The sequence below is a fragment of the Pan troglodytes genome, chromosome 17, assembly GCF_028858775.2.
Source record: "Pan troglodytes isolate AG18354 chromosome 17, NHGRI_mPanTro3-v2.0_pri, whole genome shotgun sequence".
In the NCBI taxonomy this organism is placed as follows: Eukaryota; Metazoa; Chordata; class Mammalia; order Primates; family Hominidae; genus Pan; species Pan troglodytes.
Window position 1 is genome coordinate 55,700,151 of NC_072415.2, and position 25,004 is coordinate 55,725,154.

At 40.6% G+C, this 25,004-nt stretch overlaps 1 protein-coding gene across 3 annotated transcripts in view; it reads right to left on the reverse strand.

Moving 5' to 3' along the window:
* Positions 1–337: 337 nt before the first annotated feature.
* EPG5 (ectopic P-granules 5 autophagy tethering factor) overlaps positions 338–25,004 on the reverse strand; it is a 116,738-nt gene continuing 92,071 nt past the window's right edge. For all 3 annotated transcript variants that reach the window (XM_009433929.5, XM_512111.9, XM_016933616.4), the window contains 9 exons: positions 20,272–20,447; positions 17,265–17,450; positions 16,500–16,709; positions 15,319–15,463; positions 9,802–10,044; positions 8,265–8,481; positions 7,552–7,767; positions 5,256–5,370; positions 338–2,338 (listed from right to left, as the gene is read on the reverse strand). In XM_009433929.5, the coding sequence (XP_009432204.2) occupies positions 2,156–2,338; positions 5,256–5,370; positions 7,552–7,767; positions 8,265–8,481; positions 9,802–10,044; positions 15,319–15,463; positions 16,500–16,709; positions 17,265–17,450; positions 20,272–20,447 (1,691 nt within the window). In that variant the 3' untranslated portion in view covers positions 338–2,155. The remainder of the gene's footprint in view (positions 2,339–5,255; positions 5,371–7,551; positions 7,768–8,264; positions 8,482–9,801; positions 10,045–15,318; positions 15,464–16,499; positions 16,710–17,264; positions 17,451–20,271; positions 20,448–25,004) is intronic.

A 25,004-nucleotide genomic window follows, 5' to 3' on the forward strand; every position in this document is an offset into this window, starting at 1 on the left:
CTCATTACCCCTGCAAGCCAACAGGCGGGCTGGTCTCTCTGCCGCCCTTCTTTCCCAGGAGGCTACAGCAGCATGGCCATGTCTGAACTAGCTCAGTGTCTTTATAGCATGTTCCTAGCCCAGAGTTTCCCATAGAAACCTAGGAGTTGAGTCAACCTTCCAAGGTTAAGCAAGAAAGAGTTAAAGAGGAAGCGCTTTCACTGACCATCTCTGATTATTAATGAAGTTCAATGTCAAATAAATTAAAAGACATCAGGCATAAAAACCTACAGCAACTTTAACAGCTGAAACACTTTACAAGATAGTGTGATATCCCTATAATTTGGTTTTTAAACAGTTACAACCAAAGATAAATGATTTTATTTTTTATAATTTTTACATACCAAAAAACATTATACAGATTAATCATAATTTTCTTTAAAATGTGCATACTGTCACTCAAAAATTTCACATCCTAGGATATCAGTAATTATATCCTCCTCAAAGAAAACACAAAATATTTCCAAACAAAAATCGCTGTTGCCAGATCGGACTATTAAATTGTCCACAGCTTCTCAATTTTTCTTATACAGAGAACAAGATGATTAATTTTGAAAACAGAGAGAAGCAAAAATAAGAAAAGCTGAGACAGATCCCTCTGAGATGGACATTTTGTGGCCTGTAAAACTCAAGAGACTAAACAGGGATGTTCTTTATCAGAGCTGCAAAGCGTGTCTTTAAGGCAGAATCGTTCTGTCCAAGTAAAAAAATTCAAAGTAAAGAAAAGCTCCTACCAACTTCCCAATTTTGGGGGAAGCATTCCAAAAGGACATTTGAGGAGAGATTAGCACTCTGTTAACTATATTCCTATACCCCTATAAACATTCTTGGTGGCTGTTTAGACATTTTTAGGTAAATATTCTCAGGCTACAAACTACCCATACACAAAGACATATTAAGCCAGCTATGCAGGCAAAATCCATCTAGAGCTGATAGAATGAGGAACGTGGGAACAGAAGTCAAACTGCTCATTCCCAGGAGAAATAACATGAGCAAGAAGATGGCCACAGAACAAGGCAAAGTTACACACAGGCTTTGGTAATGAATGAACTGTCAACAACAGAAGGCACGTGGCTATGGAAAAAAAGCCAAATTTCAGTAGATCTCCTGACCTGACCCAGTTTCCACAGACAAGTGTTTCAGCAGGTCCATTGGCTTCATCTGAGTTTGAAGTTAAAAAACAAGCAGGGAACAGAGAATCAGGTCTTCAGTCTCCCTCAGTCTCTGTCTCCTGACACTGAGCCTTTCAGATATCGAACATGGTGTCTATCAAAGGGTGCAAACTTAGGTGTCGACAGGGGCAAGTGATGTGAATGAGGCTAGGGTCAGGGCCCGAGGGAATGCACAGACTCTCCCGACTAGAGAGAGGCAGCCCTGTCTGCACTCCTCACCAAGTGGACCAAACAAAACATCTGTGCAAAACATGCTCCTCCCAGACTGCCAGCTTGCCATCCTGATTCAGACAGGCAGCTTCTCCATGAGGATACACGGCTGGATGGAAATGGACTTGTCATCATCTCTACTGCCCACTATAATCACGATCAAGTGGTCGTATTTTACACATGACCCACTTTAACTAACTCGGCATTTTTATCTCCCTTCTGAGAAAAACAATACTTTAAAACTATTGTATTTGTCCACATTTGAGAAATGCAGAAATTTTTCAAAATTGACTTTTTTACTTTGGAGGAACACAAGTGGGGTTTAAAAGTAAGGGTACTGCATGACTTCCAAGGTTGTCAGATCTGGAACATTTACATAAAACAGAGACAGAAGTGGAAACATACAAAGAACACCATATGGAGGTCTTGTGAGATGACTGGGACATTCGGCAACTGTGAGTGGCTCTGTACCCAAGTGGAACTTAGTAAGTTTCTCTTGTGGATAAATATAAAAACTTAAAGAGTCCCCAGAAGGTCTTAAGAGCTAAGAAAACACACACACACACACACATCCCAAAATTATCTAATATCTAATGCCTCCCAACTTGCATCTCAGTCAACTACACATTGGCCAAACTGAGCTCTACAGTGAAATTGAGCAAAGTTACTTGTGCAACAGCAAAGTTAAATGTAAACATAAACAGCAATGGGTTTTTCAAGAGCCTCAGTGTTAACTATCGTATGTGGTCCAAATAATGCACTTCTGGATACAGACAGTTAACGAGAAGAGCCAAGAAGCTTTTCCCATCTTGAAGGCAATGGCCAGGATGCCTTATAAATTGGGTGGCTTGCAATATTTGATCCTGGTATTCAACATACTGCTTACTTGATGCCATGGATTCAAGAGCATTCAGAGCCTAAAAGACACGGAAGATGAGAGGGTTAACTCCATAGAGGCACATAATGTGACTGCCAGAGGTACAGCACACCCATTATTACTGTGTACTTCAACTGTGAGCCTTGTGGGAAGGAGGCCTACAGAACTGAGGCCAGGAGTCCGGAAGGCAGGCATTGATTAACTTAACCACAACCAGAAGGAGGCCAGCAGCCCAAGCCTCTGTGGCCTTTGCAGCATCCCACACCCAGCCTTCCCTGTTTCTGTTCTGTGCCATTTCCCAACCTTGCCTTACCAAGAGCCACTGCTGTGGCAGGCTGCTCTTGTTGCTGGGTGCCTCACCTGCCACACCGATTTCTAAAGCCTGCCTTGTCCTTGTTCTCCCCAGTCCCACCTGTGGGGTCCTCCCCAACAGATTGTCCACTCCTTCCGTTCTAGGGCGCAACCGGAAATCCCAGGCACCAGCCTCATCTTGCTAAGGTGAAATCTGTTCAATCTGCTGTTGGGTATGTTCCTAGGTTATGAGATAATGTTATATGAAACTGTCTAACGGAAAGGAATTCTAGAGGAACCAGTTGCTAAGTGCTGCCAAGAGTAAGTGAGAAGGTTGTTAAATCAGCCAACAAGCATGAAGTACATAGGTTCCTCCCGAATCCATCTGACAAATGACACAAAATCATGGCAGAAACTGTTTCCATGCCTCTCTTCAGAGGAAGGCAAGAAAAGCATTGACTCCAGAATTTTGATTATTCCTTTCTTCATAGTAGGAGAAGAGAAGGGGAAGAGACTGTATATGGAGAAAACAAAAAATCAACAATGGCTCTTGATTTTTGGGGTGAGGAGTTTTGTTTTCCAACTTAACAAGCTCATCCACCCCAGGATTCTGATGGTGTTCCCCTCCTCACTGGGGCACATCCCCCACCATGGAGTGCCCCACTCCCTCCTTGTCCCTTTTACAGAAACCACTGCACTAGAAGATATGTATTAAAAGATGGAATGTGCTTGATTCAAAAACCATAAGAGAGGGGATTTTTTTGAGGATGATAAATAAACCAGAATTTTAGAAATTAACTACCAGGAGGGCTGTAGATGGAAGTCTTTGGGCTGAAAATAAACTGAAGGTATCTGGGTACCAAATTAAGAGCTATGTAAACAGAGTTCAATTTAAGAATAGGAATCAACTGGGACAGACATTCCCATGAACCACAGTGTCTCTCTGTCTCTCTCCCTCTCCTTTCCTTCTTTAAATTTAGTCCCCCAAATAGTCTACTTTGACAGTTTACCTAACGATAATCATTTTCTAAAAAGACAACTTTCTTCGAATCTGAAAATCCTGATGACAAGTATGTATGGGACATACAGGGAGTCATCACTTTAAGTCTAAAGAAATGAAGGCAAAGAGGCCAGGCCTGGGCAGCCCAGGGCCCCAGCTAAAGCAAGAAACTGATGCTGCAGGTACTGGTGGCCACAGGAGACGTAGTCTTCTCAAATACACCCTGCATCTCACTGACTTCACAACCTGCCCTCAGGATATTCATCTGCCCACTGGGATGTTTCATGTAAGACAACAGGCGATTCAAACAGCAGCTGTCTAGGCAATGAGTGACAACTATCAGCTATTTTATAAGCCCAGATCCCTGTGGAGAACCTGCTAATCTGCTAATTATTCTGTCTGATCCTTGCTCTTAATAACCAAGATCTGACATTGCATGTGGCTGGCTTAGACATGACAAAGTTGCCCCAGCAGAGGAGCTAAGGTGTTCAAGCTCTGAGCACTTACAGAGACAGCCCTGCAGAGCAGGGAATGGGAGAGGCCTGGAGCCAGACTGGCCAGTGTGACTTCCAGCCCCAACACTTACTAGGTGTGTAACTTGGGACAAATTACTTAGCCTTTCTCTCTCTCTCTCTTTCCTCATCCAAAAAACCAGGATAATAATAGTTCCCAGCTGGATGCAGTGGCTCATGCCTGTAATACCAACACTTGGGAGGCTGAGGCTAAGAGGAATGCTTGAAGCCAGGAGTTTGAGACCAACCTCAGCAACAAAGCGAGACCCAGTCTCTACAAAAAAAATTTTTAATTAGCCAGGAGTGGCAATGCATGCCTGTAGTCCTAACTACTTGGGAGGCTGAGGTGGGAGGATTGCTTGAGCACAGGAGTTCAAGGCTGCAGTGAGATATGATCACACCATTGCACTCCTGCCTGGGCAACAGAATAAAACCCTGTCTTAAAAAATAAAATCGTTTCTGTGCTATAGCATTGCTATGAGGATTAAATGAGTTAAAGCTTTAACTCATTAATATTGGTCGAGTTAAAACTTATAATAGTACCTGGCACAGAGGGAGTACTCACGAATGCTGATCATCATTTTTTACTGTGCACCTTTGTACCTGGCCAGCATGTCCATAGGTTATAGGAATGTGGCCTTCCATGTTTTTAGAAGAAGCTGTAATTTCTACCTACCATTCTGTCCATGTTAGGTTATTCTAGCATCAGCCAACAATAGTCAGCCTTCAGACTCACAAAACAGGAACTACTTTCTCAGTTCCAAGCTAAAGCTCAGCTAATTTCCATCCATCCCAACTGTAGCCACATCTTGTGTGCGAGATCCCAGTCCCCAGCTCCAGCCCCTGCCCCAGCCCAAGCATGTGGTAGATAAGTGCATATTCACACTTATCAGAACCAAATTTAATGCTAGACAGACTTTTCGTTTGGCTTTACTTTTCTACAATGACAGTAGCAGCGATCTAGACAACTGCCTACAAAAATTTGGAGGTTGGCACGTGAAACCATTTTCCCGTAAGTAGGGCACATGAAAGGGAACACTGTGCTACCACCACAGAGCATCATGTCATGACGCGCACAGGCTACGGCTGCCACCTCCCTGCCTCCTAGGGAAGATGTGCAGGCAAACTTCTAACCCTTCATTGTATATACTGACCTGCTGAGCTTTGGGGGTCAGATGTAATTCAGAGCCAGGCCTCAAACGGATCTGATCTTCCATAGGAACCTGAACTGAAAGGAAGGCAGCCATGCTTCGGGCAACCACTCGGAACCTTAGGCATTAGGGAGAGGTCAGAAGAAGTAAATGGCTATTAAAGTAAGCATTTTGAAATAAACACCATATTTTCTATGACATAACAAGATGAACACATTTCCAGATCTACTGTGTTGTTGACCTTCTCAGGAAAATCTTAAATATGATCAAGAAGAAGTTTTATCCATTATCACCATCCAAACAATATATGTATAATTCAGATTCAAGAATGAAAGTGTTGGCAAAGATGTGGAGTAACTGGAACCCTTGCACATTGCTGGTGGGAATGTAAATGGTGCAAGCACTAGGGAAAAGAGTTTGGCAGTTCCTCAACAAGTGAAGCATAGAGTTACCATAGGACCCAGCAATTCTGCTCCTAGGTATACACAAAAAACTAAAAACAGATGTTCTAACAAAAACTGGTACACAAATGCTCATAGCAGCATTATCTGCAATAGCCAAAAGGTTGAAACAATCCAAATGTCCATCAGCTAATGAATGGATAAACAAAATGTGGAATACAAAGGAATATTATTCAGCCATAAAAACAAATGAAGTATGGATACATGCTACAACATAAATAAACCTTGAAAACTTTATGTTAAGTGAAAAAAGTCCAACATAAGGGGCCACACATTATATGACTCCATTTATATGAAATGTCCAAAATAGGATTCAATACATAAAGTCATAATGTCAATTAGTGGTTGCTAGAGACACGGGGATTAAAGGGAATGGAGGTGACTACTTAATGAGTGTAGGGCTTCCTTTTGGAGTGATGAAAATGTTCTGAAGCTAGATTGTGGTGATGGCTACAACAACACTGTCAATGTTCTAAATGTCACTGAATTGTGCATATAAAAATGGTTACCATGGAAAGTTTTAAGTTATGTGTATTTTACCACAATTAAAAAGCATAAAAGACACAAGCCAAATTTAAGTAAAACAAAATCTCTCAGTCCTGCTATCTTCCACTGCAAACAAAAAAACATGACGTTAACTGGTTTGGAATGAGTGAGTCCCAAAGTTACAACATCACAATGGGCTATTCCACAAGAATGCTGACATCATCAAGTTTGCAAACTCTTTTCAACACTGACAAGGGCTTGAAAAGGAAACCATGATGTAAGTAAGTATTATGAGAGAAAACAGGAGCTAATGGCAAATTCTTTCATGCCTTGGGATTTTTTGCAACAAAAATCCAGACTTGCTTCTCATTACTTATCCTTCTTACCAACAGGCCTTTTATTCATTTTTTCTTTTTTTTTTGAGACGGAGTCTTGCTCTGTTGGCCAGGCTGGAGTGCAATGGTGTGATCTCGGCTGACTGCAACCTCTGCCTCCTGGGTTTAAGCAATTCTCCTGCCTCAGCCTCCTGAGCAGCTGGGACTACAGGTGCTTGCCACCACACCCAGCTAATTTTTGTATTTGTGTTTATTTATTTATTTATTTATTTATTTATTTATTTTTAGACAGGGTCTGACTCTGTCACCTAGGCTGGAGTGCAGTGGCATAATTTCAGCTCACTGCAACCTCTGTCTCCCGGGTTCAAGCGATTCTCCCACCTCAGCCTCCAGAGTAGCTGGGACTACAGGCATGTATCACCATGCCCGGCTAATTTCTGTATTTTTTGGTAGAAACGGGGTTTCACCATGTTGGCCAGGCTGGTCTCGAACTCCTGACCTCAAGTGATCTGCCTGCCTTGGCCTCCCAAAGTGCTGGGATTACAAGTGTGAGCCACCGCGCCTGGCCACCAACAGATCTTAACCCAGCTTGACGACTTTACAGTTCACTAGACTGAGTCCTTCACAGGTTCTGGATTTCCCTGAATGCCTCAAGTGCCCAGCTGACTTGGCTTTTAAACTATGCTCGCATACCGTCCATGACTAGCTCAAAACCAAAAAGAAATCAGTAGTGCAGTTAGGTTACAAAGCCCAAACACAACAGGAGATACTATTAAAAATACTGTTTGAACTGAAACTTTTTTTTAAAGGTAAGAAAAAATAAAAATGCTTTTTAGAATGTAAAGATGTAATCAGGCTCTGTTTCTTTTTTTTTCTTTTTTTTTTTTTTTCCATTAATCTTTCTGGAGAACCTAGATCCTAAGTCGAAAAACCTACTGAAGTATATCACAACCTGTAAGTAGGTACAGATGGCTGAGGCCTATTTAGAACAACAGTGTTAGAAAGGCGCTTCCTTACCTGTTAGACAAAGGCGACTTCCGGCCAAACCCAATTGCCCCCAAGATCCCAGAGCTGAGTCTCTCCTCAGCCACGAGGTTCTGCCTGCTCTGAACCAAGAGCAGAATTCGAATGACAGATTCTGTCAGGACGGAGTCATTCTGCTCTGTCTGAATGAGGGAGAGCTGAAGGACTTGGTGCCACCACAAAAACAGCTTTGCCTCTTCCTCCACGGAGCTAGGGGAGGCACCGGAGGAAAATAAAATTAGAAGTAAATTTTTCCCACTCCCATTTAACTGCAAGTCCACACCAGAGTTTTAAGGATAGGAGACAGTCAGTACTTCAAAAGCATAAGCTAACGGCTGATGTTAATAGAGCCATGGGATTATAACCCCCGCCATCTGTGGAACACCTACTACACGCCACTGTGATGAACTTTGTGTTCTTTCACTTCATCCTCATGACAGCCCTATCAGGTAGGGGTTACTATCTCCACTTAACTGGTAAGGAAACTGATGCTTGGTGTTTCAAAGTGCCAGTTTTAGGAAACAAAAAATCTGCTCAGAAGATTAGCCCATTAATTAAGAATATTTCCAAAACAACTGTCACCATACCTTAAAACCTTATTTTTTATGCACCACTTGGTTCTGTGTACTTAAAGCTAGACTTAAGCTCTAAATTCCAAGTTAACCAAATACAGCAAGTTTGATGTAACAGCCTGAGGGCCAATGTACCTTGGGTACACCTGTTCCAGCCACTTGCTTAAGATGAGCAGCACTTTCATTTCATTCCTTAAAGTCTGTTCGCTGTTTAAACACTGAAGCAGGTAGACGTAAAGAGTCAAGTAACTGCCCAGAGTGAGGCACTCCTGCAGGAACTCTTCCATGGTGAGCTCGGGAACCTGAAGGGATACCAGAATGGGTCCCCATCCTGAATTCTGATTGAGAGGGCCTAAGAACATGAGGAAGAGACATCAAGATATAGGCAAGAATCCAATTACTTGACAACTCTAGCAAATATTTTCACTTTAAGCTTCATGATTTTTTTTTTGACATAGCAACCTATGAGATAATAAGCTTCATGTCAAGACAACCTTTCTTACAGTGACCTTGGAGGCTACAAAAGTCAAATATACCTCAGGGCTCAGACTGGATAGCCCTCAGGCCAGATGCCTGTCCCCAGCGTAGCCACCAGAAAGGTTTAAGAAATCAGAATTCAGGGCTGCATACGTATAAATCACCTTTCTATCACATTATGATCCTTAAAACCACATGTAGACACTGCCTGTCCTGGTCAGTTAAGAATTTTAACTTTAATACCCTTTTTAAGAACATATGAACACTTATGCTTTCCGACGGGAAACTGTTATCACTCAATCTGTGAGTAGTTTTACTTATCAAAGCTTAGTTTAACTCATGTATTGAAACTGTTTGATTTTTAGTAACACACATGAGTTTGGAATAGCAGTGTTATCCTAATGGTTCTCCACTCTTCGGGGGAGTGAGGGTGGGGTGGCATGGTGACATGCACACCACCTCCATGGGTGGGCATGTGCTGTTCATAGGTGGTCAGGACAGGGCAGATGGCAGGTTGTGGGCACTTTCTGGATCCTTGCTCCGATACCCTCCTTCTCACTCCTGCTTCTCTCCCACTGACTGCAGTGTGATGTGTTATCTGGATATCAGAGTTAAGAATTGCTGTTCTCAGCAATTCTTAATCAGACTAAGCCGCTTCCAGAGTCTGACAGTTTAGAGGTAGAAAGTAAAACAGATTTTTAAAAAGGAGGGGTGACAATGAATGAGCCCTTCATAATGCTTTAAAAGGTCTGATAAGCAGCAATTTTAAAAACTTCTATGAAAACTCCTTTTACCAAAAGTGACAAAAACAGGGAAAATTAACCTCATGGACCATGATTATATAGATCCTGGTATATAGCATTTGTTCTGAGGACTATGACTTGGCCTGTGACACAACACAATTTGCATATCATAACTGGTTGGTCTGACCCTCCAAAACTAACGTGAAGTGGATTAGAGCTTTTCTCCCTTGAAATGTGATTGTACCAACAGACATGGCCACAGGTTCTCATGCTAACTGCAGATCTTTATGAAAAATACGTATATTCAGAAACATCCACAACATTTGTAGAGCAGAAAATTAGAATGGCAAATCCCTCACTGGGAAGAGTCTGGAAAGATATCTCCTGATGACAATGCTTTCATCTTTCTGGAAAAGACCAATACAATGGAGCGTAAGATGACCTCCTCTTACTTTCTTTGAAGTAGGCAGTGATGCAGGCTTCTGTAGTCTCGGCCATGTGGCGGACAGACGCCAGGCTCTGGCAGGCTGCTGTTAAAAGGGGCAGCACCACCAGCCCATGCATTTTTTGGCCAATCCAGGTCCGGATACTGCCCCGAAGAAACTCTGCTGTTGGAATAGTCGCGTTGTTCATCATCATCAGGACTTCCATAAAGAGACTGCTGAGGGCCATGTGGCGGGTCTGGCTGTCCATGTCTGAAAGGAATATAGACACACTCAAGAATGGCTGCCAGAAAGGTACTATCCATGTGATCAGGAGAATAACAGTGCTTCAATCTTAGCTGTTCTCCAGGCAGATTTTACAGTGCTAGTAGCTGACTGCAAGGGACCGGAAGGAAGGCTCTGGATGGTGTTGAGTTTGTACAGATAGTATGCGGCACACGGTTACTAAGAGTAAAAGCAGGAACTACTGTGAGTTCCCTGGGTACAGCAGCATAGCAGAGCAATACTTAATAAATAGACAAATCTGAAGCTGGTGTGAAAGAGTAACTTATCAGAACATGCCTAGTCAGTCTTTATTTTCCAACCTTTGCTCATGGAAAACCAAATACGTAGATCTCACCAGTCATTCAGTAAACCAAGTAGCAAAAGTACCCACTGTCACTGCCGCCGCTGTCAATATTCTAGGGTGATTTACACATATTAAAGGTTATTACTTAAAACTAAATATAAATGTAAGGAAAAACCTTTGTAAAGCGTCCTAACAGCAGCTCTTTTATTTCTTTGTTTTTTAAATAAGGAAAGTAAACCAACTGGTAATTTTTCAAAAAAAATTGGAGGTAAAGAGAGAGGAATTCAAGAAAAAGAACAAATTCATTTTACAAGAGAACTGCAAATCTTCACATTCAAAAACAGAAAATATATTTTACTGAGAGTTAACTGGAATAATTTTTGCCAACTCTTCTAGCTCTCCTCAAGCTGGGTACATTTTTTCTAAAGGAGTAGAACTGTAGCTTTCACACCACAAGGATTCAGTATTTATGTCAATAGGAAGGAAAAGTTGAGAGATCTTATTCATCGCATCTATCAAAACAAATTCATCTACTTATGCAGGGTTAAATAAACCCTCACTTAATCTTTCTGTACGACCTACTTACTATCAAGCAAGGACTTAAAAAATAAGTTTGAGAGAGATAGTAACAGTATATCTGTCTATTTCTTCATGTATTTCTATGGGTACAAATATTCTTGGAAATAAAGGCTCATCTCTGAATTTCAACTGAATAGCAATTTAAATTTTATCTCTTAATTATGACTAATAGGAATAGATTACTACAACAGACCCTAGTCTCTCCCATTCCTGTTCATATCAACAGGGCTCTCAAATCTTTTCCTAAATACCATATCTGATCCTATCACTCTTCCGATGAAGATCTTTCCAGAACACCCTTCTCCCCTTTCCCTGGCCAGCTATTATTCAACCTTCCTGGTTCAATCATATCTGACCAACTCTAGAACAGTTTCTCCAGCATTGCTTGCTGATAGTTCTTTTCCATAAGATTTATTGAATGTGGCCGACTTGCCAGGCTGATGCTAAAATTTTAGATATTATCTCACTCAATACTTACAATATCTACATGAAACAGGTATGATCATTAACAACATTTAGCACCGTTTCATGTTTATTGGTGATCAGTATATTTTCTTTTGCAGAATGTCATTTCAAGGGTCTTGTCCATTTTTTTCTACTAAGTTGTCTTTTTCTTCCTTGTTTTATCTGGTATGACAATCTTAGTCATTCACAGTTATTATAATTAATTACTGATGTAGCTGGGTCTAAATCTACTGTCTTCCTATATGTATCCTATTTGTCCCTCCTATTCTACATTTCTTTTTCTCTCTTTTGCTTCTTTTAGATTATTATTCTACTTTTTCCCTGTTTTAGCTTGAAAACTAAATCCTCTCTTAAAATTCTGACAGTGGTTATCCTATAAATGAAAACATGCATTCCTGATTTTTTGAAGTCTAATGTTAATTGGTTCCCAGATGATGTAATGGCTTTGGAACATTCTAACTTCATTTCTCCACTGTTGCCATAGCCCAACAAACCATTTCTATTATTACTCTCTTATACAGTCAGATTTCATTTAGATTTACCCACACATTTACCAGTTTCATTGTTCTTCATTCTTAGTTTCTTCCTATTTATTTTCTCTTTATTATTTCCTCCCCTCTACTGTCTTTGACTGTAATTTTGCCATCTTTTTAAATAACTGTTTAATGCTTATCTTTTTAATTTTTACCTTTTAAAAAAGTCTATGATGAGCACTTAAGGCCCTGAAAGTAAGGGGTATGGTTTGGATCTGTGTCCCCACCAAATCTCATGTTGAACCGTAGTCCCCAATGTTGGAGCAGAGTTTAGTGTGAGGTGGCTGAATATGGGGGTGGGTCCTTCATGAATGGTTTAGCACCATCCTCTTGGTGCTGTTCTCATACTAGAGTTCTCAGAGATGTGGTAGTTTAAAAGTGTGCAACATCTCCCCCTCGCTCATTCTCTCTCTTGCTCCTTCTCTGGCCATGTGGAGTGTTACTCTCACTCTGCGTTCTGCCGTGATTGTAAGTTTCCTGAGGCCTCTCCAGAAGCCGAGCAGATGGCAGCACCATGCTTCCTGTACAGCCTCCAGAACCATAAGCCAATTAAACCTGTTTTCCTTATAAATCACCCAGTGTTGGGTTTTTCTTTATAGCAGTGTGAGAACAGGCTAAAATAATAAGTCCCATGTTAGCTGCATCCCACAAATTTTGATGCACTGTATTTTATTATTCAGTTCTAAGTATTTTAAATTTCTATTATGATTGTTCCTTTGGCCATCAGTTATTTAAAAGTTTGCTTCTTAATTTCCACAGTGTTTTTCCCTCTAGTTCTATTTAGTTACTGATTTTTTTTTCTTTGTCATGCAACTTCAGGGCAGAAATACACAGAGATGAACATCTGGCTTTTACAAAGTTTTCTGCCTTACAGATCTATTTATCTGATATTAATATAGCTATGCCAGCTTTCTATTTTAATATTTGCCTGACATAATCATCTTGTGGAAAGCTTTCTATATCCTTAGGCTTTTGATGTATTTCTTATCAACAGCTTAAAGCTAGATGTTTTTGGTTATTAACCTACCTTAACAATCTTTGTCTTTTAACTTAAGCATTAGTCCCTTTACCAATACATTTGAATTTTATCATCTTATTTTGGTTATTTTTCTCACTTTCTCCATGCTTCCTTTCTTGCCTTCTTTGGACTGAACATACTTTGGCCATTCCTTTTTATCTCCCTCTACTGACTTGGAAATTGTACATTTTAATTTCTATTCTTTTGGTTAATTTCTTAAAATTGTTAATATTCATACTTTAATCAAGGTATAAAGTTAATCTCTTGACCACTAAACAGCAGTAGAACCTTAGAACACTTTTAACTCAACCTCCTTCCTAGCACGCTTTAGTATTTTCTTTAGTGACACCTACTGGGACAAACACTCTCAGGGCTCAATGAAAGTATGGTTCTTTACCTCGTCTTCATCATTAAAGGGTGGCTTTTCTTAGCTTACAATTCTAGGTTATGAGTCATTTTCTCATAGCACATTGAAGTTATTATCCCACTGTCTTACAGATTCTTTTATTGATACTAAGAAGTCAGCTGTCAGTCTAAATGTTGCTCCTTGGTAGGTAATCTGCCTTTCCTTCCTGGATGTAAAGGGTTTTGTTTTGTTTTTTAATTTTGCCACTGGTGCTTCTGCAGGTTCACTATAGTGTATACAGGTTTGAATTTCTTTCCATATATCCTACTTGGGATTTGCTGGGTTTACTGAATTTGAGGATTGCTGTCTTCATCAGCCCTGAAAATTTTCAGCCTTGCTATCTCTTCAGATATTGCTTCTCCCCAGTTAAGTATCTCCTCTCCTTCTGGAATTCTACTTGGATAATAGGATGTATATTAAACCTTCTCAGCCTATCCTCTATGCCTTTCAACCTCACTTTCACATTCTTTTTGTTTTAGAGATGGGGTCTCACTATTTTGCCCAGACTGGAGTGCAGTGGCTATTCAGACACAATCATTGCACACTGTGGCCTCGAACTCCTGGGCATAAGCAATCCTCCTGCCTCCGCCTCCATGCCCAGCTCACTTTTACGTTCCTTCTCTGTTCCTCTGTGCTGCAATCTGAGTATTTTCTTCAGTTTTATTTTCCAGTTTACCAATTTTCTCTTCAGATGGGTTTAATCTACTGTTGAACTTATCCATTAACTTTATTATAATCTTTATATTTTTCATTTCTAAATTATATAAATCTCTCAAATCTGCATATTTCTACAATCCCTTGCTTCTTACTGATATCTTCAATCCTCTCCTATTTCAGCATATAATAAAAATAACTTTTTTGCTTACTGTACTAATTATTCCACTATCTTCAATCTTTTCATTTCTGACGCTGCTGTTGTTTTCTATTACTTTGCTCATGGTACCTTGTTTCCTTGTGTGTTTTGTGACTTTTTTTACTGTGAGTTTCTTGGAACTTTGAGGCATGAGTTAAAGATGGGTTTCTTGCTTTTTGCCAGATGCTGGTGGCACTGCCAACCCAGAACTACTCTAAATTCTTAGATTGAGGTTGTTGTTATTACTGCTGTTTTTAACAATCTAGGTAGTCTGAATTCTTGCTTCAAAACCACATGAGGGTCAGCTTGTTATCAATTCTCAAAACAGATATCTCTTTTCCTGCATAAACATTTAACCTAACAACGAGGCCAAAACAGGTAACTGTCTTTGCCTTCCTCTCACAAGAGGAGGTTTACTTCTAGCTTATCTTTACAGTAAAAATGTCACCCTGTGGATTATGCATTGGACTTCCTTTTAGGCTCCCATCTTAGGCAGGCCCTGGGCTTTACCACCTCCCCCTAATATCCAAACATATTCAGCAAAATTCTTCAGGGTGACAGCAGCCTCAGAACTCCACCTACCTTTATGGGTTTCTCCTTTCACTTAGGTTCTGGCCTCTGAGGTTCCCTTACCTTTTTGCCACTCCACTAATAAATTTAATTTCCAGTTTCTTAAAAACATTTCATCCAGCACCCAGTTATCTTCAGCAGGAGAGGCAGGCAGTATGTCTAGTCCACCAAACTGCTGGGAGCAGAAGGTTCTCCAGACAGTTTCTTGATAAGTCTACAGGTGATTCTGAAGTGCCCTCCCAGTTAAAAGCCAAAATCCCTAGAAATGCTGCTCACTGAAAGGTCTCTGGTATCTCCTAATCATTAGATCCCATTGTCCAGCTTAAAGGTCGGTCTCGCCCACCACCCAACAGCATCTGCCAGTGTCAATCCTTCCCCACTGCTGAGTCCCTGGTGTCCAAACACCTCTCTGACCATTGCTTCTCTGGAAAGAGGAGTGCCAGTGTCCTGAACATCCTCCTGATCTCACAGTGCCTTACGCGCAGCAGGAATGCATTGACTGAATGAATGCAGGACTTCCGACTGGTCACTTACCGGGCGGGTTAAAGACAATGATATCGTCTAAGAGCTTAGACATTTCCTGTTCTAGGACTGCTAAGGTGATTTTTCCATTTTGTTCCAGGGTGCTGAGGAATTGAACCATCTGATGAGTAAAAGCTTGGCATTTTGGAACGGCATCCTAACCAAAAAAAAAAAAATCATTCAAATGAATCCAAGCAAGGAGTGTTAACTGCATATTTCCTGGGAGCATGGCACTGCAATGAATGCTTGGGTAGGGAGTAGAGGGGACAGAACAGGAAGCCACATGAAGACTTAGTCCCACGTGGCCCAAGGGGCCTAGTGAAAGGCAAATCTATGGTAACACTTTGACCAGGGCCCATGTTTTCCCAAATTGTGGCAGAATACTCTTCCTTTTTTACTACAAGAATAACAACATTAACCAAACACTAACTACTTGCCAGAAACTTTTCCAAAAACTTTTATGTTCATTATCGAATTCAATCCTCGAAACACCACTTTGAGACAAAGTACTATTTCTTTTTTTTTTTTTTTTTTTGAGATGGAGTCTCACTCTGTTGCCCAGGCTGGAGTGCAGTGGTACGATCTCGGCTCACTGCATCCTCCTCCTGGGTTCAAGCGATTCTCCTACCTCAGCCTCCCGAGTAGCTGGGACTATAGGCACCTGCCACCATGCCCGGCTAATTTTTGTATTTTTAGTAGAGATGGGCTTTCACCATGTTGGCCAGGCTGGTCTCGAACTCCTGACCTCTGGGGATCCGCCCACCTTGGCCTCCTAAAGTGCTGGGATTACAGGCGTGAGCCACCGCACCCAGCCTTTGCAAGGTACTATTTCTAATCAGATGAGAAAACTGAGGGACTTGCCCTGTCAAGCCTAAGTTCATATTACCAACCTTCCTCCCTCCCTGCTATTCTGCTGCCAATGACATTCAGATCATGAAACCAGCAGCTTGCTGGCAGCCCTCAATCCTTTTGACCTTTCATCGACATGTGACATTGCTAGTAAGTAAAGGTTCACCCAAAGGGAGAATTCAACCCAAAAGATCTACAAGGCCAAAAGATGAGTATATGATAATACACATCCTCCGACTTCCTCTGCTGAGCACTTCCTAGCTTCAAGACTGTCCTTTGTAGCACTTATGCTACTACCAATCTCCAAGAACAGTCCCTGCCTTTTAAACTACCTCTCAACTTACAAGATGCTTCTGGCTGTCAGTAGGAATAGAAAGGCCCGCAGACACTTTTAGGAGCTTCATGATTAATTCAGCATAAGATTCTTTTGCCAGGATGATGGACGGCGGGTAATGGCTGCTGAAATAACTTAGCACACTCTGGTACGACACAATATCCACAAGATGCCATGAAAGTGAGCTTGTCTGTCCAAGGAGACTAAGTAAAGGTGAATCCTAAAAATAAAACACATATTCCTTTAGTTCCACAGCCCCAATTTTTCCAGAAATATGTGTTGCTAACTAGTCTGTGGAATAACTACTAAGATGGCCTATGGTAAGCACAGAACAGTTATGATATCAAGTAAGTATCTACTCGAGTTAGGAGTACTAGTGAAAGAAATAACCAAAGTTTTGGCAAAAACACATTCATATTAAGATGTATTGAGTATCTGGAACCCAGGTTCTTTTCTTTCAAAAGAACTCTCTGTTCTGGTGGGACATGCCAAAATTGACTTCAAGAAGCATACAAGAGATTGAAGTAGATATTAATGAGATACAAAATAAAGTTGATTAATACATTCTAACTCAGTGTGGTTCTTTGCATAATTTAGAATCAGATAATGAGCTATCCAAGAAAATCAGGCATCTGGTTAAAGGTACATCTCATATGCCAAGCATCTGTTCACACTGATAGGGGCACTGGAAAAACAAATGAAAAACTACGACCTAGTAGAAAGCAAAGATCTAAGCAGCCTTGCCGAATTTTTGCCATAAGCTTCCCAAACTTACTGTTTGGTCTACCAGTTGAACTTCCTTTGCCAATAAAATCATCATGAAAAGGAGGCAGACAATCATGCTGCGGGTTTCTGGGTGGGGACTGGAATTCCAGGCATCAGAGAGCACACTAACCCAGTTGACTTCACAGAGTACAGACCCCAAAAATAAGAAACAGCTCTTGGGGCTTCCTCGTTCCACCTAAAAGAAAATGAATTAAAATCATTGTGTTGCCTTGTGCTATCTATGTATCTGGCAAATGTATGTAAATTGTTTCATAATTATGTTTTTAAAAAACACTTTTTCCCCAGATTATATCACTTAGAATCCCACCTCCTAGAGATTTAGACTTAATATTTGTAATATCTTTCCTTCCACAGTGTATGTGTGTATATTTTAGTTTGTCTGTTCAGATTTCAGCATTTATTCCAATCATTCTTAATAAGCGAGGAATGACCTTCCCTAACCCCAACCTGGGTGGAGAATCGCTGCCACAGTAAGTCACTGGAGCTGCAGGGAGTGTATCAGAATCCTCAGGTGTGCCAGGACAGGGCAAAGTTGAAATTTACTAGTCAGTAGTTCCCAAACTTAAGTGTGCATCAGAACTAAATGGAAGGTGTATTAAAACAGACTGCTGGGCCTACCCCTAGAGCTTTTAATTTTGCAGGTATGGGTTGGGAGCCAGAATGTGTAAGTTCCCAGGTAATGCTGATGCTGCTGTCCCAGGGACCACACTACTTTGAGATCCACTACACCAGTGTATATTATTTATATTGCCTTTTTCCTTTTTCCTTTTTTTTTTTTTTTTGAGATGGAGTTTCACTCTTGTTACCCAGATTGGAATGCAATGGCACGATCTTGGCTCAACGCAACCTCCGCCTCCTGGCTTCAAGCAATTCTCCTGTCTCAGCCTCCTGAGTAGCTGGGATTACAGGTGCCTGCCACCATGCCCAGCTAATTTTTTATTTTATTATTTTATTGCTTATTTTTTATTTTATTTTTAGTAGAGTCCGGGTTTCTCCATGTTGGTCAGGCTGGTCTTGAACCCCCAGCCTCAGGTGATCTGTCCACCTCAGCCTCCCAAAGTGCTGGGATTACAGGCGTGAGCCACCGCGCCCGGCCTATATTCCCTTTTTAATGTAATGCTGTATTATAACAATGTCTCTGTATTATTAGTCTTTACAATTTTTGATGACTGCATGTTTAAATTCTATTTAAAATATGAGAGGCCGGGTGCGGTGGCTCACAGCTGTAATCCCAGCACTTTGGGAGGCCAAGGCAGGCGGATCACAAGATCAGGAGATTGAGACCATCCTGGCTAACATGGTGAAACCTCATCTCTACTAAAAATACAAAAAATTAGCTGGGCATGGTGGTGGGCACCTGTAGTCCCAGCTACTTGGGAGGCTGAGGCAGGAGAATGGCGAGAACCTGGAAGGAGGAGCTTGCAGTGAGCCAAGATCGTGCCACTGCACTCCAGCCTGGGTGACAGAGCAAGACTCCGTCTCAAAAAAAAAAAAAAATTAGAGAATGAGGAACAGATGTACTATAAAGTATATAAGAAACCTCAAAGATCTCTTACAAGCTATTTAAATACTTCTAATTTGTTTAAAATAAAACATGGCTACTCATGAATTTTTCCTTTCAAAATGAAGATTAAAAGCTCTAGTCTATTTATAAAATCATGATCAATGGAATTTGGTGATGATTCATTTCTTCTCATTACTGTTATTATATTATGCTAACTACTAATTCTCTTCCTTTTAGAAAATGATTCTTCATTGTCCATTATAATCTGTTCTCTATCCTCACCCTCAACCCCACCAAAAAAATATAGTTTATTATGCCAACAAGACACAAAGAATTAAAAGATCCCCAGCTTCTGGGGTGGTCAGGGTCATCTGCCATTAGAATAAAACTCCTAGAGACAGAGTCTACAGCATCCCTTAACAGGCTGTGCTACTATCTAATCTGTCTTATAGTTAAGGTCATCCTTTTTTAAACTCCATCTTATAGTTCTTTAAACCACCTTTCTCTAGTATGTTCATAATGGTGATAAATATTTACTTAATGCCTGTCTCATATACTAAATCTAGCTATAAAATCATTCTTAAGCCTTGGATTTCTCTAGAACAACTGCCCTCAGCTTTTCTTGCATTTCAGCTACTGAGTGGCTGACAAGAGCAGCACAGATGGGGTTCCATTAAGGGCACTAAAAAAGTTAAGTATATTTTGCTAACCTTCATAAATAACTGTAGATCTGTATCAAAGCACTTAAGGTGTCTCAACAATAAATGTGACAGTAAGAGTAAACACAAACTAACTGATGAGACTATGAACAAATGAACTGAAACTACCATAAAAACCTAAGACAAGAGTGTAATTAAAAAAAAAAGAAGAAGAAAAACAATAACAGCTCCAAATTCCTGACTAGTATGTAAGTTACACTACACTCTCTGTTTTCTGGTTTTGTAACCATTGCTTCTACTGCAAAGACTCGCATGCACTCTCTTTTTTTAAGTCATTTCAGGTCTGCACACGATTATGATGCATCATCGGTTGTCACAATGCATTTTATCTCCTATAATCAAATTATTCACTTGCATAACTGCTAAAAGAAACTAATAGCTTCAGTACCAATTTACATTTTCTTTAATAGAACATTTAACGATAAGCAGTTGTTGACACAAACTGTAATGACACAAACACATCAATAACAACCAAGATTAAGCATAACGGAGGCATTAAACTACGTACTCACACGTGACAAAGTCTAGGGGATGACTGACATATTATAGATAAAATCTTTCTCTGGGTTTTAAAAATGGTCCTGTAGATGTTTTAGCACAATAAAATGACTTCCACAAGACACTGTTTTCCACAGGCACCACCGAGGCAACACAGAATGTATTCACGGTCCACGCTAGCACACACTGCCACTATGCCTAACAACCACAGTGACCAGGCTGCTCCCTAGAAGCCAGATGTCTCTAGGCTGCGATGCCGGGAATGAAGGGCTTACTTTGAAGAAGGCCTCCATGAGCATCTGGTCAGGGTGCAGGTCCTTCCATGGCAGTTTCCGGTATGTGCTATGGAAAGCGTACAGAATGAACTCTGGCATTTTGGGTGCTGTACATGCTTCACAATAATGCATCAGGTGCAACCAAAGGGCTCCTGCATCACCTGGCAACAGCTTATCTAGAATGTGAAAAGAAAATAGAGCTGAAGACCTTTGGTTTATCTTTAAAAAAAAAAAAAAAAAGCAAATTTGAACTAAAAGTCTAAAATCTAAGGTTCTCATGATTGACCCAATTTCAAAGATTTTCATGTAGGGAGAGTGGTTAAGGGGACTACTGGCAGATTAGTAATAAAGAATGGTACTTTAATTACCCACTCGGGTAACTGGAATGAGCAGATGCTATGTGGGAAATAATCAGCTTTTCTTTAAATTTTCTAAATGTATGGCTTTTTAACTGAAATACACTCCTACAGCTTGTTGCCCTCAGTATGTATTCAGTTTTACACATTTAGTGCTTCATTCATTTGGCACTCAGGAGAAATCCAAAATCCCTCAAAAGGAAATGTTCCATTTTTTAAAAGAAGACATACAAATGGTCAATAGGTGCATGAAGAAATGCTCAGCGTCACTGATCATTAGAGAAATGCAAACTAAAACCACAACAATATATCAGTGCACAGCTGTTAGGATAGCTGTTATCGAAAAGATGAACGATAACAAGTGTTAGAGAGGATCTGGAGAGAAAGAAACTCTTAAACACTGTTGGTGGGAGTGTAAATTAGTACAACCATTATGGAAAAAGGCATGGAGGTTCGTCAAAAAACTAAAAATAGACTACCATATGATCCAGTAATCTCACTTCTGGGTATATATCCAAAAGAAAGGAAATCGATAGGTTGAAGGGATAACCACACTCCCATGTTCACTGCAGCATTATTCACAATAGCCAAGATATGGAAACAACCTAAGTGTCCTTCAAAAGATGAATGGATTTTTCTAAATGTGGTGTATATACACAATGGAATACCAGTCTGCCTTAGAAGAGGAGGAAATCCTGTCATTTGCAACAATATGAATCAATCTGGAGGACTCATGCTAAGTGAAGAAAACAAGGCACAGAAAGACAAATGCCACATGCTCTTACTCATATGTGGAATCTAGTAAGTTGAACTCATTGAAGTAGAGAATAGAATGACAGTTACCAGAGGCTGTGGGGTGTCAGGGGAAAAGGGAGGGAATGAGGAGTTGCTGATCAAAAGGGCACAAAGTTTCAGAGGGCAGGAGGAATAGGTTTCGGGATCTATTGTACAGCAGGGTGACTACCGTCCACAACAATGCATTACGTATTTCGAAATCAGAAGAGAACAAACTTTAAATGTCTCATCATAAACAATGAAAGGTAAGCAAGGTGATGGATATCTTAATTATCTTGATTTAATCACGCCACACTGTAAATCACACTGTACCCATCAATGTATATAATTATGATTTGTTAATCAAAAATAACATTAATTTTTTAATTTTAGAAACGGTGGAAATGTTCCAAATGACTAAAACTTAATTAACCCTTGATGCAATGAAACTAGTCCATTAACTGTCATTCATGTAAGTCATTCTAAAATAAATCTCACGCTTTTCTGAGACCTGGATTATTACTCAATATTATCCTCACAAGTATCAATTCCATTAATGCCTTCAAGGGCTAATGACTATATAAGGGACATTTAGTCTAAAACAAGTGGTTTCAGACTTTCTGGTTCCATGCTAATGGAATGCAGTCAAAGAAGAGAGAGCCACACACAGTAAGAACAGAAACCTGATGGTGTTTCTCAACACAAATCTTTTAAAAAATGGCCAACGAGGCTGTGTGCAGTGGCTCACGCTTGCAATCCCGGCACTTTGGGAGGCCAAGGCAGGCAGATCACTTTAGGTCAGGAGTTCGAGACTAACCTGGCCAACATGGTGAAACTCTGTCTCTACCAAAAATACAAAAATTAGCCAGGTGTGGTGGCAGGCACCTGTAATCCCAGCTACTCGGGAGGCTGAGGTGGGAGAACTGCTTGAACCAGGGAGGCAGAGGTTGCAGTGAGCCAAGATTGCACCACCGCACTCCAACCTGGGCAACAGAGTGAGACTCCTTGTCCAAAAAAAAAAAGCCAATGAGCATCAACACATTGTACCAGACAACTCTCATTTCTAACATGCTTGTACCCTCAATTCCACAACCCGGCATGGAACAGGAATGCACATTTTTAACAACCTTTAAGACAGAGGTTAATGATAACATTCGTTTAAATATGGATAAAAGACAGTTTTGTTTAGATAAAGTTGGGTAAGTATGTAGAAGATATCCAGAAGGATGTCTTAGGATAGACTGAGCTGATAGTTCCAGCCAAGACACAAATTCTGTGACGTCAGATAAATTCTTTTCATTTTCAGGTCCCCACTTTTCTCATCCATAGAAGGAGCTAGTGGATCAGATAACCTCACTAAAAAGCTGCAAGACTTCTTCATCCTACCTTGCAAAGCTCTCCTGTTTCCTTTCTTTGAACCCAGCTACCAAGTCTTGATGTCTGTGAACCCTTCTGTCCTATGCCACTTTCTTATTTTATTCATATAAAGGGGCAAGAGAGCCTTGGGGTGCTTTCCCCTATACTAAGAAATTAAATATGGCTGGGCATGGTGGCTCATGCCTGTAATCCCAGCACTTTGGGAGGCCAAGGCAGGCGGATCACAAGGTCAGGAGTTCAAAACCTGCCTGGCCAATATGGTGAAACCACGTCTCTACTAAAAATACAAAAATTAGCCGGGCGTGGTGGCGGGCACCTGTAGTCCCAGCTACTCGGGAGACTGAGGCAGGAGAATCACCTGAACCCGGGAGGCAGAGGTTGCAGTGAGCCAAGATCCTGCCACTGCACTCCAGCCTGGGCAACAGAGTGAGACTCAGTCTCAAAGGAAAAAAAAAAAAGAAATTAAATATATAGCCTTTATGATTATAATTTGGTGCTCAAATCTTTTTCTCAGTAATCAATATATTCTGGATGGTAAAAAGCAGCTAGAAGTCTGCCTTTCAAAAAAATAATTGAGTACTACTAGGATTTCATGTGTTACTCATTGAACCACTATTTATCAAACACACACTGAGAATATGGCATTACCCTAGTTTTGTAGGGAGCAAAAAGAAGCAAAGAATAACATTTCTGTTATTCTATGAAGAGTTTACACCTCTTCAAGGTAAGATAAGATATATAAAAGATAAATCAGAAATACAAATAAGGTACAGCCAGACAAAATGAAATGAACTATCCAGCCATGAAAAGGCATAAAGAGACTTCAATGTCTATTACTAAGTGAAAGAAGTTAATCTGAAAATGCTATGATTCCAACCATAGGACATTCTAGAGAAGGTAACACTATGGAGATAGTAAAAGGATCAGGGGTTGAGGGGAGGGAGAGATGAACAGGCAGAGCGCAGAGGATTTTTAAGGCAGTGAAACTGCTCTGTATGATACCACAATGGTGGGCACATGTTATTTGTCATTTGTCAAAACCCACCGAATGTGTTTACCAAGAGAGAAAACTAATGTAAATCATGGACTTTCATTGATAATGATGCCTTAATGTAGGTTCATCAATTATAACAAATGTATCACCCTGGTGTGGAATGTCCAAGGTGGGGAAGGCTTGTGCATGTGTGGGGGCAGAAGGTATAAAGGAATTCTTGTACTTTCCACTTAATTTTGCTGTAAACCTAAAACTGCTCTAAAAAATAAAGTCTGTTAAACAAAAAATAAAATCTATTATAAAAAAAAAACAAAACTGGATGACATATGCTTAACTGTATGTATTAGCTCATTTTCACACTGCTGATAAAGACATATCCGAGACTGGGTAATTTACAAAGAAAAAGAGGTTTAACAGACTCATAGTTCCATGTGGCTGGGGAGGCCTCACAATCATGGTGGAAGATGAAAGGCATGTCTTACATGGCAGCAGGCAAGAGAGAGAATGAGAGCCAAGCAATACGGGAAACCCCTTATCAAACCACCAGATCTCATGAGACTCATTCACCACCACGAGAACAGTATGAGGGAAACCGCCCCCATGATTCAATTATCTCCCACTGGCTCCCTCCCACAACACATGGGAATCATGGTAGCTACAATTCAAGATGACATTTGGGTGGGGACACTGCCAAACCATATCACTCTATAACTAAATGCCACACAAACACATGGCAGTCACAGGGGCACTAGGTGTATTCAGTGGAAGAAAACACCATGGGCCAGAAGCAAAGAGGAAGCCAGAGTGTTAAACAGATGCTGAAACCAGCCAACCGAGGACTATTTGCCTGCTGAGTTTTAACAGCACAAGAGGACAGAACATGAGGTTTTCTAAGGACTATATTCTTATTGAAAGGGCAGAATGGGGCAAAAGAGGAAACTTCTCTGCCTTACCCTAGATTGTGAGTCAGGAGAGATCAAAAAGTTTACTGTGAGAATTGAGGCCAGCCCGCAAGTGAGTTTGGGGTTTCATTTCATGTAACTGGTAGCACGGGAAACCCCAAACCAAGAAGTTAAGTAGTTCCAATTGACAACAAATGTAGATCCTCTCTGGAGGACTTACACACCCTCAGCCTAGGCCTTATGAGATTCCCATCAGTCTCTCTAAATATGGGCTCACAATACAAAATTTAAAAACACACAAGGAAACATGCCTCCAAGAACAAGAATCCA